The following is a 19,389-nucleotide window of genomic DNA, read 5'->3' as shown; positions in this document are numbered from 1 at the left end:
GTCAGTCTACACGATTAGCAGTTATTATTGCAGACCAGTTGGTTGCCTTTTATAGCCCGCGAATCTTGATTGTAGTTTGTTAGCCCGTTGAACTGGTTTCCCTTCTTTGAGTGCAGGCTGGTGGTTCTCATTGCATATTGCTGGTCTTCATTCATGTTTGCTTGCTGCCAAAGTGGTCAGGAAAAAAAAAAGCCAGTACGTTCCTGCCGATTGCTTGGCTCTTATTGTAAGGAGTCCAGCGTGCGTCTAAATCCCTGGTAATACTCGGGATGTGCCTGAGGATTCAGGCCTTCTTCTAATCGATGCCAAGGCCCGTTTTTATTTATGGCTTCTTCTTTTTTTTTTTTTTTTTTCTTTTTTTGCTCTGTTAATTTTTTTTTTTGCTTTTTCATTGTCAGTTTTACAGAAGACAAAAAAGTTTGGAGTTGTCCATAAGAGTAGGAGAGAGGAGAAGGGTCGTGGGAACTTTCTGGAAGACTTGCGTGACTGTAACTCTGAGACCAGGAAAGGGCATTGCTGACAGGACCCATTGTCATACAATGTTACCTTTTTAGCAACCAGTTATGCATATTGGTTTGACAATATGTTGGCTTTAGGAGTTGTTATCCTGCTGTTTCTACCCGAATACAAACGCACAACTCAGTCACACCGTGGGATTGAGTTTGGGTGAATTTCACTCAGGGGGACACATCGGTGTGGATACAACAAAGACAGAAACACATCAAATAGGGAGCGATATTTTGGAGAGCAACAACATTTTGGAGTTTACATCAGAAAGGAAACATGACTGACTATTTAAGTACATATCTGGAAAAAAAAGAAACGGACCTAACATAGTACATCAGATACACAGTTTGTATTATTGACATAACATACATGTAAACTGGCAGCATTCCGGTTTTGTTGCACTGGAAACACGCTGCTGCATTGTTCAAAGATCAAGGGGGAACATTTTACATCCGTCACGTTTTTTTTTTTTAGCATTCCTCCCACTTACTTGAACTGAATAAACGTGATGCTGCAGCAGCAAAATTTCTCGACGCAAGTACAAAATAAATGGCTTCTGGGTTGTGCCGTTTTTTAATACGGATGCTTAATTAATTAGGAATATTCAAACGCTGTCGCAGCCGCGGCTCAACCCTTTTCGAAGTGTCGTGCTTTTCAGTATTTAGAAAAAGTGTGTGTGGCACACACACACACTCCGTTTTTGTGCTGTAATTTCAGAACTGATTTATTTTTGATGCCGTTTTTAGAAATTCAGCTGCCACAAACATTTAAAAAAAAAACACTTGGGTTTTTGCAAGTAAAACCTGAATTTGAATTTGAAACATTCGATTTGTTTTATATTTACTGGATAAAATTCTTCTTTACGGAATACTGTCGTGTACAAATTTTTAGTTGTCATTGATAAACACAATTTAATCAAGCGTAAGGAGCTGTTGCATTTGGAAGTGTTGCAGATAAAGCGTAACAAGGCATCATAACCACATTTGGAAGCCATTATGTGTGTGTCATCATCACGTTACAGCATGATGTAAAGCAACCAAACCTCATCATAAATGGTAAGAAATCAAACAGTAAAGCAGCAGAATCCTCTGTGAAAATATCAACATTATATCTTTGAGCGTGATTAGATTGTTACAGTGTTACCTTTTAGCAACCAAGTGCTTCCATTAGAGGGAGCCAGTCATACACTGACAAACGGCGTTGTATACATTTCAGTATGCATCTTGGTTCAAATATGATATAGAATATAATGCGATTTTTGGAGCTCCTGTTTGATCACGAGGCTCTGATTGGATCATTCTTGTTGATTTTGGGGTAATTTCACCAAAGAACCAGAGAATCATTTGAATTTTAAAGACCTTGATTAACAAAAATACGGAACAAAATGTTAAAGTATAAACTTCATAAGACATAACATTAATTTATGCTAACGTAAAATTAGATTGTTGCACAGCACTCAGTATAAATGTGATTAAAATACCGTGTTGGTTCTTTATAATGCACTTCCAAGAAATTTCCCTGGATGTTGGTAGTTGTGCAAATCTCTGCTGCACTGCTCAAACACCGGTGATGCCTTAGCTACAGTTTAATATCATTATTGCGTGTTACTCCCACTAACTCTGATAAAGTCGAGGGATTCCCTGTTCGTTTGATTGTTTGGTAAAAAAAAAAACCTCCAAAGAAACTGAGTTAACTTTTAAAATGCTTCAAGCGACGGCCAACAACTTGTGCCTCCAGTTGTCTCTTATGACTTTTAGTAGGTCGGGTTTGGGGACTTGGTTTATGGTAGGCACCTGCACTACCTTTTAGAAGGTATACGTCTCAAAGGATAGCGCGGCTGCTGATGCTCACACTGTTTGAAACAAGAGAAAAATGTTTGTCAGGCTCGCAGTGTGGAAGCCCCGAGGAAAAAACTCCTCCTTCTGTTGTGGCTACAGGTAGAAATCAAACAACAGTCCTCCGAGTTCATTATGAACAAAATGGATTTTGCTGTCTCTGGCAGACCTTGGGGAAATTTTTGCACCCATCGCAGGGTGGCTGTTCTCTCGTCTGTGTTTTATTGGGTCTATCGATCATTGTTTCAATCCCGTGCCCTTTCTTTTTCTCCTTGCCTCTCTGTCTTGTCTTACCTTACTCTTAATCATAGATGCACACACACACACACACATACACACACATAAACACAGACCCTCAAAAACACACTGTAAGGTATACACCTACACAGGCAACATAGAGTTGAAAGGAAAGTTAATGGGCTGTAGCTACTGTAGGCTGTGGTTGAGGAGATGTGTGTAGGGAAGGGATTACGACTTTAAATCTCTGAAGCGTGGGCACACAAACTATACGGGTATTTTTTCATTTTCAATGTTCCCACCTCGCTGCTCGCTTTGCACCACTTTCTGACTTCCTCAAACTACAATAACAAAGATCCTCTTAACACCTTTCTCTACTCTGTGGCTAGCTTTTTCTATTCACCTACTGCAACCTTTTTTTTCTCCCAGAGCTTTTTCTTACATTCAAGGATGCACCTAATAGCTGCACGACCAAGGTCCTACCTTCTGTCGCCTTCATTGCACTTACTTGTCTCGGAACCTGTCAAAAACCCGTCTTACATTCGGCTTCGCTCTTCACTTCGCGTTGGACATTCGACTGCTTAACATTCTCTGGTCTTGTCTGTCTACGTGCAGAATCACCATTGGACAACTTGCTGTGGCGTTCTTCGGTATAACCATAGACTGTGCGTTTTTTGGGAGAGGCATCTATGGAGGATTGGGGTTTCTTTGATGTTTAAAGTTTACGTCCTTCGATCTGCTTCAATGCACTGTAAAGCAGAGCTGCAACAATGAATCGATAGATAAAAAAAAATTATTGTTTCCATCATCAGGGATGTGATTATTTCATGTCTATGAACTTTGGACTGCCAGTCGGACAAGATAAGACATCTGAGGGTGTGGAAAACTAATATTTGGAATATTAATTATTGGGCAGGTTAATCAATAATGAAAGTAATTATTAGTGGCAGCCGTACTGTAATGCTAAGACAAAAAAAAAAAAGTCAATATGTCTCATTTTGGCATGCAGGGTTCCCTTGCCGTCAGTCACTCTCTGTTTTGCACCTCCGAGCACTTTCCTTTTATAGGACGGACTTAACGATCAACTTTGAAATGTGAACTGGCATACAGAAGCTCCCAGATGGAATACACAAATATGGAGCGCCGTATGAGCCCTGACAGCCAATATAAGCCGATAGCATTGTGTACTACCTGCTGTGCACACACTTTGATATCTTACAGTAGATGGTAATGCGCAGCTATAAAAAAAAAAAAAAAAATCATACAAGGCTGTACCGGAATCCACCAAGGGGAGGGATAACTGTACGGTAAAAAAAAATAAAGATTTGTCGGCAAATTCTGCTACAAGGACAACATATCTAAAATTGAACCGAATGATATTCTCCCTGGAAAAGCCCAGAAAATTAAAGACTTAATGAAGAAATCCAAATACCCTCCGAGTAATTTCCTCCATAGACCCCCCCTGTCATAAATAGCGCGCAGTGCCTTACATGCCTCTTTGTCTTACATTAATTATCATATCCACATGCTGCATAAAACCTTGCCAAGAATTTTGCTTACTTTACTGCAGAAATTTCTTATCGACATTCCTCAAGAATACACCTGCTAATCCTTCACTCTTTTCGAAATAACTGCCTCCCTGCGCTGACCTCTTTACAATTCATCACCCTGTTTCAGACTTGCTCTCACCCTCAATGCAGCACATTCACAAAGCCTCTGTTTCACATTCTGTTACCCTCCTTCACATTATGTTACCATTAAAATTAGACACCATCCCAGTGCTTTGAACCTTCTAGAATTGATCTACGACCATGTAATAACCTTCCGCCTCTCCCGGCGTTTGCTCTTCCCCCGACATGGCAAAAGGGACTGTCTGCGTTTGTTGGTGGTATCCGTGCATGCACGTTCGCTTTGACTGAACATTGTGGTGACACTTTTTTTTTTTTCACTCAGTGCGTTACCAGATCAGACAGCGCCCTACAGCAAACCTAGCATTGACATGACAACAACCGATATCCTGACCCGCTCTCATTCAGAAGCTGAGGTCTTTCTGAAATTTCAGAGACTCTGCCCAAATCAAAACATTAGTTTATTGCACAGGCACAAACTGTTAAATTAATGATCTACCTTCTGCGGGTTTGCACAGAGACACTCATCTCTGCTTTTTTAAAACGGTAGACAAGACTGATGTCCCCACCCCTCCACCCCTCACACACACACACACACACACACACGTATCACCTATACACAGAGGCAGACATATCAAAGACACAATGTCATGTCCTGTCTGAAGGACAAGGTAGAGGTTACCCACAGTATCCCTATCTACCCTCTGCATGTGCACACATTCACACACAGAATCACGCAGTGCATCTATACGGTAGAAGACATCAGTCCACACACAGGGGTTAAAACACAATCACATCACGGGCATTAACTCAGACAGCTACATTTTTTTTTTTTTTTGAGGGGCGATTCTTCCAAGGTGATTTGATAAAGCCAGCGAGTGGATAAGCTGCCAGACATCGTCGGAATAACAAGTGCTTCAGCTCAGAGGCTCATCTGGCTTTGATGTTTGGCTTCAAACCTGGCTTTATGCTGACAGCAGATGCTGAGTGAAGTACACACTGTGACTCCTTATTCAGGTGACTGACTTTCGGATCCACTCTGGATTTAAAACATGACCCGGTTGTTCATTTGTAGCCTCTTAACGAGCTAGTGCAATATAATTAAGTGGTCACCTGGTAGAGAAGAGAGGTTTGAAATAGGGCGACTGAGAATTATCTTCTGGCTTGTTGGTACAAATATTGCTCAGGCGTCTGGAGTAAAAACTCCGGTATTTAACGCTCTATTTTATGGCTCATTTTCCCAGGAAGAATAGATTTTTTTATTGTATTTCATGTGTCACTTCTGCAAGCACTGCCTCTCTAGTGCGCTTTGTAAACTTTCCGTTATACTCGTCTTCTTCAATTCTGAAATCTTCGTCATCAAAAGCATCAGGATCACTGTTGTTTTTTTAATCGGCGCTATCACAATCATCCGTTTTTTCCATCATTTTTCATCGCTTATCATAGGATTGGCTGAAATATTCACAAAAACAAAACAAAAAAAAAGTTGCAACACGTTATTAATATTATAAACTCTGCTTTAAATGCAGATGTTCTGCCCACACACCATCTCGCTGACCTGACCTCCGAGCCGCTTCGTCTCACTTTGAGCTTTAGTCGACCTTGGTGATTAGCTTAGCTTGGTCGGCAGATGGTGGGTGGAAAGCTGGCTGGGCCACGCTGTGACCAACTTTAGGGCACAAGAGGGAGGGCCCCGTGGGTGAGGATTATGATGCCGAGTCAGCGCCGGACATGCACGAGTGGTGAATATACAGTGCGATAGAGCAGGCGGTGGGTAGCCCTGTGAGAAAAAATGGAATTGTCGGGAAACGAAGGAGATTGTGCATTAGGAAATCACAGGGGGGGGGCGGAGAAAGAGACAAACAGTGGGAAAGGGGAGGTGGTAGTAAGTCTGGCTCAGGCCGTGGGCTTTATTTCTGTGGTGACAGGTAAGGGGGGTGGGGGTCTGGGTGGGGGACTCCTCTCTCAGGCCTTGTTGGCTGCTGATGGACTGCTGACTCTTTTATCCCTCAGCATCTTTTTTAGTGCACTTCTGGAACATGGTGGCCAGCGAGGGGCCATTCCCTTAGCCACCCTCAGTGCATAATGGGCGACTGTGTTTTCCAAAGTGTCACTGCTGCCCCCGTTGTCCCACCCTCAATCTCCTGTGCTATGAGGCATCAGCCTTTGGAGCTTCTTTCCTTCCATTTTTTAGGGACGGCGAGTCTGACGTCTTCACTGTCTTCCGAGGAGGACTCACCGGTTCACTGTTGAGTTCGTGTAGCGATGGCTCCTTATACATCGCAACTGTGTGAAGACAGAAGCTACTGGTTAATAATTAAGAAGCTGATTTAATAACTTTGGTTTTGTATCGTGCTAAAGTGACACAAAGGACACAAACCCTCTATAACTTTAGGCAGGAAGTGTGCAGTTGCTTTGGTCTTCTTTACCCGGTTGCCCTTCATGATCTGGCCATCACGGTTGATACCGATATACCAGGAGCGGCCAGACTGGGTCTGGCGATAGAGCAAGGAGGAGTATGTAACGTAGTAGTTCTCAAACACACTCTCCTTGAACTTACACTCTGGAGTGAAGTTGTCCTGAAAAGAAAAGAAGAATGCAAGAGAGGAAAGGGGAAGAGGTGTGTTAAAATTAGCAAACAAAACAAGAGAAGGAGAGTAACGTGCAAATGTCATGAGAAAACGTTTTTATCAGCCTTTGAACACAAACATGTAAGCACATTGAAAAAAAACACACAAAAAAAACATAACCTAAGTAGTGAAATACATTAATTAGGTGACTGTTTCCTGAGGGAAAGGATGGACAGAATTACATCTGGACTTGTTTCTTTGAAAACGTGAACATCGTGCCTCCTCCGGGAACCAGCAAGACAAGGAGGGTGAATACTATACGTGGAGAAACTGCATAAACATAACACATTCCCCCCGAGGGAGAAGAGCAGAGAAGATGAAAAACACCGAAACACTGATAAACCAATAGAATAACAAATTCAATCCACACACATAAATTACATACAAATACATAAAAATGACAAATGCTGACATGAAACTGCAGCGAGTGATTCAGAGGCATCTAAAGTTCAGGGGAAAAAATGAACAAAATGACCAAAACATCACTATTTCTGCAGCATGCATGTCCACATTCATGTTATGTTGTGTTAATAGCTCAAAAAAAGATTACATTTGCTTGCTTTATAAAATGGCAACAATTTCTCAGTTCACTTGCAGATGTATAGTGTGCGGTAAAGATTTGGCAATACACCACGGGAGCTATCCTTTAGCCTCTCTTTAGGGGCTATATATTTGCGACAGGCTATGTTGCAAAATCAGGGCAGTATTCTCCAGCTGCCTTGAGAGGTGTAAAGTGATTTGGGCAGTCGGACCTCTTACCACATTCTCACATGATGTAAGAGCGACAGTTGGTCACGATAAAAAAGAAGAGTGACAAGAAAAAGGGAAGTCATAAAAACAAAACGGTGTGTCGTCTCTCGTTTTTGTTTGAATGGAAGTTCAGATGTAATGAAGTACAACACAATATGGGTATTTAAACTATTTTATGATTTTCTTGATAACAGCACATATGAAGAAGATTCTGGACATCGTTCCTACTACCGACCCAAAGATATTTAATTAACTTACACAGAAAATGAGAAAATATTTACATTCATGAAGTTGAAACCAGTAAAGTTTTGGTGTTTTTTTGCTTAAAATAAAATACTACTACTACTTAAATGATCTCTGATACTTACTACCGAAACTGTGCCTATTCACCTTAGAGGTTTTAATTTACTTTTAATAATTTATTTGTTTTATTGTTGTAGTTTTTATGTTTGTTGATTTTGCAGCTGTTCTTAAAACTCCTTTTTAACTTTTCATTTCTCTCACTGACTTATAATTGTATGGTCTCCATGGTATTTTGCTGGACTCTATACGTTGTTGTCTATTTCTGTTTTATTTTTCTCTGTGACGCACTTTGGGCTGCATGTTTGCATGAAAGGGGAAGTTTGAGTTTATTTATTCAATTATCAGAGTTTAATGGACTAATGGATGAAATGATCAATCGTTTAGCCTTAATTTGAAGACTTTATTTAGTTGGCAGGTTTTTCCAAACTCTGGGTATCTAAAAACTATAAACAACCCCTACATACTCCCAGAAAATATAGGTTACTCTCATGTGCTGTCAATTGTCCGTGACTGACTAAATCTGAATAGACATTTTAAAATCACATTAGCAAAACGTGGATCAAATCCATCAGTTAGTCGTTGTAAATGATCATGCTTCAGCTTCCCCTCCATCAATGCCTTCAACATAAGGACTACTGAACCCTGCATAATGTTGCCTGGTGATATTAACCAATAGAGACAGATATACATCTCTCTTAGTCTCCATCGGGGTCTTGACAGGGTCCTTCCCCTGTCATAGAGCAAAGCCAATTTGCTGGATTGATTAAGTGAGAGCAGCAGGGCAGGAATGGCTGAGTGGAGAATTTCGCTGAGACTCAGGGTGACAGAAGAAGGCCAAAGGATCACAACTTGGCATAGAGCAGCTTTAATAAAGAGCCAAAAGTAGATTGAGAAGGTATAAGAGACCTCCAGTTTCACACTTATCACAGATCATCACCTTTCTCCTTCACAGGGAGGCGTCGTCCTTTAGCTGAGAGGGCAATTCGGGACTTTGTGCCCTTTCTCCATCCCCTCCTGTCCTGCTGCTCTACCACAGTTTATGTCCTTTTAACTTCTGTCTTCTCCACATAAAAGAAGAACAAGCCCCTACCCTTAACTCAACAAACTCTCCCACTACCACCACATCGCAGAGCTATTTTAAGATCCTCTGACAGGTTTGATATCTTCTGCTGTGCTAACACAAAGAGGATGGGATCGATAGATGATCTGCTTCATTCATTATTAATCAGGCCAGAGAGCAAGAGGGGTGGGAAGTGCGGGAGACAGAAGGGGAAAGGTAGGAGGGACAGGAAAGAGAGGAGAAGATCACTTGGAGAGGACAGAGGGGTTGCTGGGTTATAAAGGAGATTAAGATGAGAGAGAAAGGGAGAGACCCGCTTCTTTGCATCTCCCCCAGGACCAAAGGAGGAACAAGGGCTTTAGTCGCCGGCACCCCATGGTCTGACACTCATGTCCCTCTGGAAAGAGAACCCATCACTCCAGCAAAATACCCTTCAGCTCAACCTCTGAAATGACACCAGTGATAACCCCTCTCCCAAGTCATCCTATAATTACCCTTCATAATCAGTCCCCTGAAATTAGCCTAATGAGAGAACCCACATCTTCTGGATTTCATTCAAGAAGTCTCCAAAGGTCTGGAAAGGAATGAAAGATTACACAAAGGGAGCAGACTAGACAATGGACATTGTAAAACAGGCCTATAGAGTGATTTTCATGATAACCTACCACGCTGGCCAATATGCCTGTCCTTAACTGACTTATCCTTATCTCTAAAACTCACCTTGAGGTAACCTTCAGACCTCAGCGGAACTACAAAGACCACCAACACCACAGAGTGGTATGACGGCAGGTATCACTCAAACCGCCGGATTTACCTGCGCAGATGAATAATTGTTGAGGATGTGTTGAGGATTGTGCATTTTTTTAAAGAGCGACGGAGGAACGTTTCCATGTAAATGGTCGGTGCCCAGGACTAGAAATTAAATAAAAGCCTCTTCCTTCGACCGTGACTTATTGAGGGACTTGGGTAGCTTTCCCTTTCATGTGTCTCAAGCCAAAAATGAATTTAAATGAAAGCAGACGAGAAAGGTAATATGTAGCGTCCGTGCTGAGAATCCCCAAGATGGGAAGAACCTTTTTATGATGCAGAGTGGCGCCCTGACCCACCCCCACACCCCCTCTCTCTCCCCGCCCACACACACCACCTCCTTCCTCATCTCTCGTGTCTGATTACATCGATTCTACCTGCTTCAGGAAGCTTAACTCTCCATGCTACCATACACTGGGATTGCACTTACCACCACATAAGGACAGTGAAGCACTAATAATACACACTCACGGGGCAGAGTTCCCTAAACCTGCATATAATGAGGATATAAGGACAGGAATGAGAGTTATTTCTAGAAAGATTAAGTGAAGCCGTGAATAATATTTAATATCTTGCTTACTTTCATTTCATCATGCATGCACGAGCGTGAAATCGGAGCTAGACGCCCCTAAAAAAAATAGTAGCTCCACTTCTAGGATTCAAAACACGTTTTTTAGGAAGCAGCAAATAATTTGCAGTCCCTCATTTAGACAGCAGGGGTCACAGTGTTTATGCATGCTACCAGCATCTACTGACTGTCCCATCAAGCTCCCAGTGTAATCTTTGGACAGCTGAGAAATCTGCCCAGCTGCAGTAATCCCAACATATTTCCCGCAGTACTGCATTACTGCTGCAGCAGCACACTCACAGCATGAAATGCAAAGCTCATTCACAACAATCCGCTGTTACACACACACACGCACACACACACAAAGGCAAGCACAAAATGTGTGTGTGTGGGTGTGTGTGTGTGTGTGTGTGTGTGTCTGTGTGTGTGTGTGTGGGGAGTGCCACCGGCAGGGTGCGTTTCTGATGTTGTTGTCGAGGCCAGATGCAGATGCACCCTGACACGCCACGTTACGTAAGTCAATAAGGGCATAGTCGTGCTTATTAAGAGGGGCTTTACGGAGTATGAGACTGGCAGTTAATGCCGTCTAGCACCACACATGGTACGGTCTGTCTCTAATGCTTTATGATAGCTCAGGGAGACATGATGCTCGCATGACAAGAGCAGAGTGGATGGTAATGTGCGTGGTGACTGACAGCTGGAAGGCTCGTGTCAATATAATGTGGCTGAGAGAGGAGTTGGAGCTGACATACCCTCTTTGACCCTCAGTGTCTTTATCAGACGTGCTTTTAATTTTCTAGGAGGCAAAAAGCGGTGCTCGATTGTGTATAATCTTCACCAAAGGAGAGAAGGTATATCATGAGCGAATCAGAAGGAATCGGTTTTTGCCTTTCCTAAGTGGTCTTAATTGCCTGCCTGGCAAAGCGTCTGTCTTTATCATTGCGTTTCCGCACTTCATCTCTTTTCTCTCGCCCAGGCCAATTATTCTTTCTGCTACTTTTTTTTTTTTTTTTTTTTTTCCCCTAATGTCCACATTTTATCCGGTCCTGTGATAAAAGCGATGCTATCTCGGCGCCGGTGTTGTCCTGCATCTCAATGCAATCCTCCCACAGAAAAAGAATAGAAAGGACACAGCTTTTCATCAATAGGTCCCACACTCTCTCTTTTCTTCTATCCCTCTCCTGTCTTTCTGTCTATCTCTTTCTCCGTCACACACAAGCATCACACAGATCACAAACAATAGTATTTGTTGTGTTGGTGTCCTTTGAGTTCTTCTTTATTAGATGAAAGGCCCATATGATTGTGCGCTGTCCCAGCTGTGGAACACGTCCACAACGATTGATTTAGAGCTTTGGCAGCCAAAGACAGCCCGGCGACCAAACTCTCAGTGTGACTCTCGTATAAAAACCATCCAATCTGAATGAGGCAATGCCAGTGTTAGGGCCAAAGTGAAGTTTTTGGGAGCCGTGCAGATGGATGTAGTATGAAAATACTACAGAATGTCCAAAGAAACTAAAGTACAATAGGTTTTTTGCATTTCTTTCTTTAGTTTTAATGTCAGTCTGCTGCGTATAGCTCATAACGTAATATTTTTTGAGGTGGTAAGCGTCATAAAAAGTTTGAGCTTCTGCTGAAGGCCCCTGTTCAAAACTTAAGTTTCTAATTATTGAAGTTTAACTGCGAAAACACAACTCCTGAAATTGGCCTGACATGATCAGCTAAAGAGAAGAACTAACACTCTGCTGGAGTTGTTGGACCTCAGTCCACTTCAGATTGTGCAACATCTTCCCTCACAAACAATATTTGGTTGAGCACTGACACCAGCTACAGAGAGCCGGATTATATAACCAGGCACAAGACGAGTTCAAGTTTGGCCTGCCATCAACTTGCTCACGGAATTAAATCAAATCATTTAGCGACAGCTGAAATAACCTGCCACCGTCCACGTTTGTCATTTTAACTGGCTGTGGCGATAAAACATCACTTGGCTAAAATTGAGAATCTGTTACTTGAATATTTTTGTTCACTGCTCCGCGCTGATTGGAAAAAAGAAAGATAAAAGATTCTTTTAGCGTCTTAGTTTACGAATCGGTGCGTTTTTTGCCGACCTCTCCGTCAGAACTCCGAGTCACTGGTGCACCCAAATGATTTTATACACCGTGCACTCCATAATTTTCACTTAGATATGCAGTGAAATGCCAGGCGTGGTAAAGGAGAGCAGCGCTTGCAACACAAGCCGGCTGAGGTGAACAAAACACAATACAGTATGATAAAGGGAAAAGGAATTTGATCGGCTTCATTTTGATACAGATCCTGTGAAATATGCCTGGATCAACATCTTTAATTATAGGCCAGTCTGACATGCCTTTATGCTGATATGATACAGTCTGATACAACAGATTTTAGTTGTGTCTAGGACCTTTAAAAAAACCTTGAAAATGTCAAACGTCCACAAACACCTTCATAAAGGCACCGAATATTTAAAACAAGAGGCGAAAGCTCACGTCTAAATCCTGATTGGCACGCAAGTTTTTGTGAAAATCTGCCCGTCAACAGTCACGTCAGCCTCCTTCAATGCAAGCCATTTTCTCTGTCTCTGTCTATGAGGAGTTTTCCAGAGCACATAGATTTATAAAATGGGGCACGAATGAGCCAAGCTCTATTTTTATATCAGGATCAGCCATTTCCTGTTGTCACCTACAGGTAGTAAGGCTGAGATTTATGTCTGAGACAAGGCAGCAGTGGACTTCCTTTGCTTGTTAGAAAGCCTGGCACCGCAGCCTGACCACTACATACATACATATGTGTGTGTGTGTGTGTGCAGGGTGTTAAAGAGAGCGAGGAATGTGAGTTTTTCCAGGAGAAAACAGCAGTAATTACCATCAGACGCAGTGCAAGGAGATGAGAAAATAGCTGGAAGGAAGCTATTTAGTCACTCTGTCAGTCACCTCGGCTCTTCTGAGAGTGACACTGATGAGCTTATCTATCGTGAATGAAAACATTCCTCGTCTGTGTCACGCGCTCTCTGTGGCATGTTTTAAATGTAAGCGCAAATATGAACATACCACCAGAGCACAAAGATAGGTATAAATGGCCACATCATGCCACCTGCACTCCCTCCCTACACCAGCGAAACGACTACATCAGATACACTCCGGAGAACACTGGAGTCATAAAATCAAACATGCCTGATATTACACAAGAAGACAGCTGTTTCTGCTGCACGGCGCCTATATCAACACAGAGGAAATTCTCTGAAAGAGGTCAAAGTGGGGATGCAGCAGCACCAGCTATTGACTGGTGCTGAGGAAATCCCTTCTGTTCTCCGTTCACAGAGGCAAGGCACCAAAGTCTATTGCATGCCGATCCAGGGCTCAGGAGATAATCGGAGACGGTGCGTTGGCCATAAATCGAGATTTAACGCTCGCACGTACGGATGATGCTCTCTCCTTTACATGTCATATGCATAAAAGCACTCTGGCATTCGCCGCTGTGGCATATTATTTTCCATGCATTATGCTGAAACCAACCACAGATGATGACTAAAGGCTGATTTATGGCACACCCAGAGCCTCTGCCATAGTCTATGCAACTGTCCTACGTTGTTGCGAGCATTTTAAACCTCGCTGGCGAGTCACTCGAGTCACCTCCACAATTTACACTGCCAAAATACTCGTTGGCAGCGGGGTTTCTAAGCCCCCTTGCGTTGCGTTTTTCTTGTGTTTTGACTGAGACTGACTCCTCAATCTGTCTTCTGTGTTTTCCTCGTTTCCTTTTTTTTTTTTTTTTACACCCCGCTGCCCGTGAAACGAAAGGACGAGGGAATAGGAGGTCACAGACAAGAACATGTCATGCAGCGAGGCTGCATCCCACATGTGCCTGTTTGCGCGTGCATGTGTGTGCGTGTGCATGTGTGTTTGTGTGTGTGTGTGTGTTTTGAAGAGAGATTCTCAAACAGCATTTTTAACTCATCTGGGCTTTTGCTTGAGACCATGCATGTAGCCGTGTCAGTTATGTTGCTCATGTTGTTATTATTATTCTCTTTGCTGAACATTCTCATAATCTACGTGACACATTTCCACATTTCTCTGCATCACCTGCTTTACGTTGAATGAGCGATGATGTGTGCATAGTCCCGGGTTTCCTGTTTACATGTTGAGATTTTGATTAATGACACACAGGGACGTGTGGTTGCACCTTACTGGCAGAAATTGGGAAGCTGAGATGTGTTGTGACGCTCTCTGTTTCTTGGTAAAAGTTTGAAAGAAAATGTTCTCATTGATATTACTGAGAGTTGCTTCTTCTCTCTTACTCTGTGCTGCTTGCCACAGTATTATAAATCACAGTTCACTCTGTTGGAGAAACAGTTACACTATATTACCACAAGCATTTCTTTTTGCATTGATATCGGCCAATGTTGTGCTGACCGATTTATCAGTCGGGCTCCATTGTTTTGTGGCATGTATTTATTGTTCATTTTACTGGTTGTTTATTATTTATGTGCCGCAATACAAATTGCCCTTCGGTGATAATAAAGTTTACCTTGAACCTGTGGGTACACTTTTCAAATCCAACTTATTATTCAGGTCTTATTCAGGGCCCAAAGACTGACATGTCTTTTTCGAGGTGTTATTTACAGCAACATGTATAATCTTCATTACTATTTCGCTGTTATCTTCCAGAGGACTGTATGGATCCAGTGGCAGCCACCATCATTAGGTTAAGTGATTCGACACTGATCACGCGCAAGCGATGTTATGAGCACTGTCCGGGGTGCTGATCAGGTTACACACTCTTAAACGGAAACTAACACTGTCCAGCATGCTGATCGAACCGCTCTCCCCGGAAAGATTCACTAGCTGGCAAGATCAACACTTCCTTGATTAAAAAATGTATTCGATTGACATGATGTTAAGTGTTCTGGCAATATTATAATACCAAAAGCTCTGTTGAAGGTCTCGAGGGATGTCCAATGAGCAGATCAGACTGCACGCCGGAACTAAAAAACTGACCAGTGAAGCGTGCAAATCAGAATCCACACCGCTGATGAAGACGACGTCTGCTGCTGATATCACAGCCTGTCTAGAAGTTAAGTTTACTGAATACACAGCATTTACACTTAATGAGGCCCTTATGTCTAATTGGTTTATAAGCTCTAACACTTTATTAGACATAATTTAAATGATACTTACGAGCTAATGAAGTGCTTTGCAGCACTGACATAACAGTCTGTTATGGGTGTTGCACTTCAGAGAGTTCCCCATCTCTCTCTCTCTCTCTCTCTCTCTTTTCACCCTCCTGCTGATGCTTGACACATTTCTTTTCCCTGCTTTTTGCAATATAGTCTACTGGATTGGAAAGTCACCTGGCTCTAGTTTAATACACATAACATGTGCATGAAAATCAATCAGACTATTCTTGATTGGCCTCAAATTAAAAAGTGAATGACTTTAGAGAAAACCAGTGAAACTATATAAGGCTATAGGGGTGTAAAAAGTATAAAAGTACTGGTCTAAAATTCAAAACAAAAACAGCATAATCCGTGCGCTGGACCCAAAATCTGTCAACAGCTTCTCCTGCAGATTCTCTGACAGTAATTTTACACCCACTCCATCTCCATTCCTCCTTCCTCGTCTTCTCCAAACTAATTGGAAATACTTAGGCAGGTCGTCTAACAGGTTGTCACTGTATCTTTCACTCCCCACCTCGCCTTTCTGTCTCAGACATTCGCACACGCTTGAAACACACTGACATACACGACCCATTCCTAACTATGCTTACGCCGAAGCAACCAGTTTGTTGTTTTCTTCTCAGCTTTTTTTTTTTGTTTGACAGAGTGAGGAATTGACATATACATGTGTCATGTGTGTTTATAATAGGATTGGGTTGATTTTTTTTTTATAATAAAAAAAAAAAGAGCCGGCATTTGTCATTACGTATTGTTCTAGTAAGTAAAAAAGAGACAAGAAGCAGCCATCTAGTGTTTCAGTGGACAGAAAACTTTCTTGACAAGGACGAGCAGCTCACGTGCAGCACCTAATGGGTAAAATTTGGGTATCACAGGTCGGTTCTGTTCTTAGGTTTCTTATTTAACCAATGTCCCAACCCGACTGTTCTCTGCTGAAGTTTATGACACTTAAATGGTGACACTGAAATCCACAATTCGTGCATTTTGTAATGTGACTGTACATGTGACTGATCTATAGGGAATACTTACCGAGGTATAGAGGTATCCTTCACTATTCATGGCAAGGTACAGCCCTGTCTTTGCCCCCTGGATTGCAACAATCCGCAGTCCCACCGGAATTAAGTTGAACTGTGCTAAATTGGGGAATAAAGTAGGAGACACAGGACATGACAAAAGGAGAGAGGGGAAAAAAAAAAAGAGAAAGTCAGAGATGATTGTGAAATCCAACTGTGCAATACCCAACAGCAGTCTGCTTTTTTGTCTTCATTGTATCAGGCCTGCAGCAGTGTCATTGCCGCATGCTATATCTCTCTTAAACCCCAAAGTATGCTGTGACCTCGCAGAGTTTATGTTTATGTAAACATAAACACCATGTCACCTTCACTCTGCATCTAAACCTGGACCACAGTGGAGATGTTCTGCCACAAAGGAGCAGAGAGCAATGACAATGAAAAGTGAAAAGATAGATGCAGTATCCGGCTTGGTTAAACTACCCTGAACAATAAAAGACTCAACTCATCAAGAAATATTTTAGGTTGCTGAATAAATAGATTTTTTTTTAAAAATCCGCCACAGTCAAACTACAGGGCGCATGCCTGACTCTGGAAGGTGAAAAAGATAGTTTTGGAGTGGCAGTATGTCACTTTTAAACTTTTTGTGATTTACAAACCACAAATACAGAGAATCAGATATGATATGAACCGCAACATAGGTGGTTTTTAAGGACGAACGCATGCCACACTGAGCCTTTTCTGCATATGAGCAAGGTCACATTAGATTGCCAAAGCTTGGCAGGCAGTTTGACATGATGTTCCACCCCATTAAAAGACAAAAATAACAGTACAAATTGGAACAAATTTGACAGATGAGCTGACAAAATCCTAAGTTTTGCCTTGGCTCCTCAGCTACGGGGCCCCTATAGCACACTGTGACACCTACTGTGGTTCTGTTTAGCTCAGTGTGTACAGTACAGCCAAAGTTGGATATTTGGCTCCCAGTAAGAGTATGAGCTGTTCTACTTCAGCTTATATATCGGTGCAAACTGCAGCTTCTGCCTTGTTCCTCTAACTGCTGCTACAGACGAGACTGTGGATAATTTGATTAAAATGACACAACGCAACTACAAGCAAAGACATGTAGACCGTAGACAGAAAACAACACTCACAGAATGAGCTGCCCTCCTCCCTTGTGCTGTCCATGGTGCCGTCAGGCTGCATCTGCAGGTAGAACCCGTGTTGGCTGTATAGCCGGGTAACAATGCCCTTCAGCTGGGGCTCTGCACCAGAGCACAGGGAAACAACATCGTGTTAGACAGGTGCTGTCTGCCGGAGGTCGAGAGCAGAAATGACATTCGCTGATTTATAGAAGCTGAAAAAGGAACGGGTTAGTTACACATGTTTCTTTAAGTCAAACGTCTGTTGGATGTATTGCATTACATTGTTTACAGAGGAATGAAGTGCATATGAAAAACTAATGACATTACCACCAGCTTCAGTTGTTGCTTAATGTTAATTAGCAACCATTAGCGTGCTTGCACACTGAAGTAAGACGGTGACTGTGTAAAACATGATATTTGCTAAACATCAGCATGTTAAGATTGTTATTTGAAGCATAATTAGTGTGCAAATGCTTCCACGTGGTAGGTTACAGTTCTCTCTGGCAGATGGGCAGTTAAATGTACCACCTCACTTCATGCAATGTACAATTTAATCTAAATCTTACATCATATTTTTGTATGTAAATAACACTTTCAGTGTCATGTGTGTGTAATGTACAATAACGGAAGAGATGATGATTGAGCTCTCACATCATCACCGTAATGAAAGAACACTTGTCCAACCTTTACACACACTTTACGGTATTTTAAGAGGATGCAGATTGTGTTTTAGATTTTTTTTTAGAAGTAAGAGATTTACACTCTCTCTCTCGATTTAAACGATTTTCAGCACACAAAAAAACAGAGTTAAGAATTCCTTAGTTAATTATTGAATTGCCCAAGGTACAGTTTGGGACTAATTCACCTAACACTGAGGGTGTTTAACATACATTAAATATGAAATGATCTAGCAGATAGCAGTTGAACGAACTCCATCACTTTGAGCTGACGCGTCGGTCCACTGTCTTGCTGCCAGTGGTATTTATAGCAAGAGCGGCGGCCATCAGAGGATGAAGTCAAGTGAGAGAGTTATTCTGTCTCCCGCTAAATAAAAGATACATAATCAAGGGCTCGCTGGTGGAGGAGAGGATCCAGGGTGAGTTAGACAGGTTGAATGTTTCATGAGCGGAGTCCCCGCAGCCTTGTTTGCACTCATTTAAGAAACAGACGTAATCTTTACAGCAGCTCTTAGGCCCTCGATTACACGAAGCACTCTCTCTGTGTTGTGAAAATTTTAAGTTGTCTCTTGAGTTGTTTCTGCCAGGCAACTCCCACAGCAAAGAGAAGCCTGTAGGCCCTCTCTGACTTAACTTAAAGCACGCTCATTTAGTCTGGCCAGTGCCACTCTTTTCGATGTGACTTTAACAAGGGAGGTGAAACATGGATGAAGGGAGGAGGTCATTATGGATGCCTCTGTAGGATTGGAAGGCCGTCTGGGAGTTCCCCCTCTGCTAAACATCGCCCATGCCCTCATACACCTTCCCCTGGGAGAAACTTAGGGCACTGCGCAATCTGCCTCTCTCCCTCGGACGAGCACAGCGAGGCAAGAGAGCGGCAGAAGATGCAGGGATGAGATCTGCAGGATTTCCCAGAGGAAGTGTGCCAGGGTTGAGACATCAGTGAAACTGTGACCTACTCCCATTGTTACATGCAAGCATTTGCGGCGCTCCCCATCCTCTCTCTTTCAAAGCCGCTTGTCAAAACATTTCAGTGTCTCCGCT

At 42.4% G+C, this 19,389-nt stretch overlaps 1 protein-coding gene across 1 annotated transcript in view; it reads right to left on the bottom strand.

Moving 5' to 3' along the window:
• Nucleotides 1-335: 335 nt before the first annotated feature.
• The window catches only part of fgf11b (fibroblast growth factor 11b), a 33,996-nt gene continuing 14,942 nt past the window's right edge, over nt 336-19,389 (bottom strand). The window contains exons 2-5 of the mRNA XM_010732185.3: nt 17,678-17,788; nt 16,543-16,646; nt 6,588-6,786; nt 336-6,493 (exon numbers count right to left, since the gene is read on the bottom strand). Coding sequence (XP_010730487.1) covers nt 6,357-6,493; nt 6,588-6,786; nt 16,543-16,646; nt 17,678-17,788 — 551 coding nt within the window. The 3' untranslated portion in view covers nt 336-6,356. The remainder of the gene's footprint in view (nt 6,494-6,587; nt 6,787-16,542; nt 16,647-17,677; nt 17,789-19,389) is intronic.

Source organism: Larimichthys crocea, chromosome XXII (genome assembly GCF_000972845.2).
Source record: "Larimichthys crocea isolate SSNF chromosome XXII, L_crocea_2.0, whole genome shotgun sequence".
NCBI classification, from domain to species: Eukaryota; Metazoa; Chordata; class Actinopteri; family Sciaenidae; genus Larimichthys; species Larimichthys crocea.
This window is presented reverse-complemented; position numbering and strand designations above follow the sequence as displayed.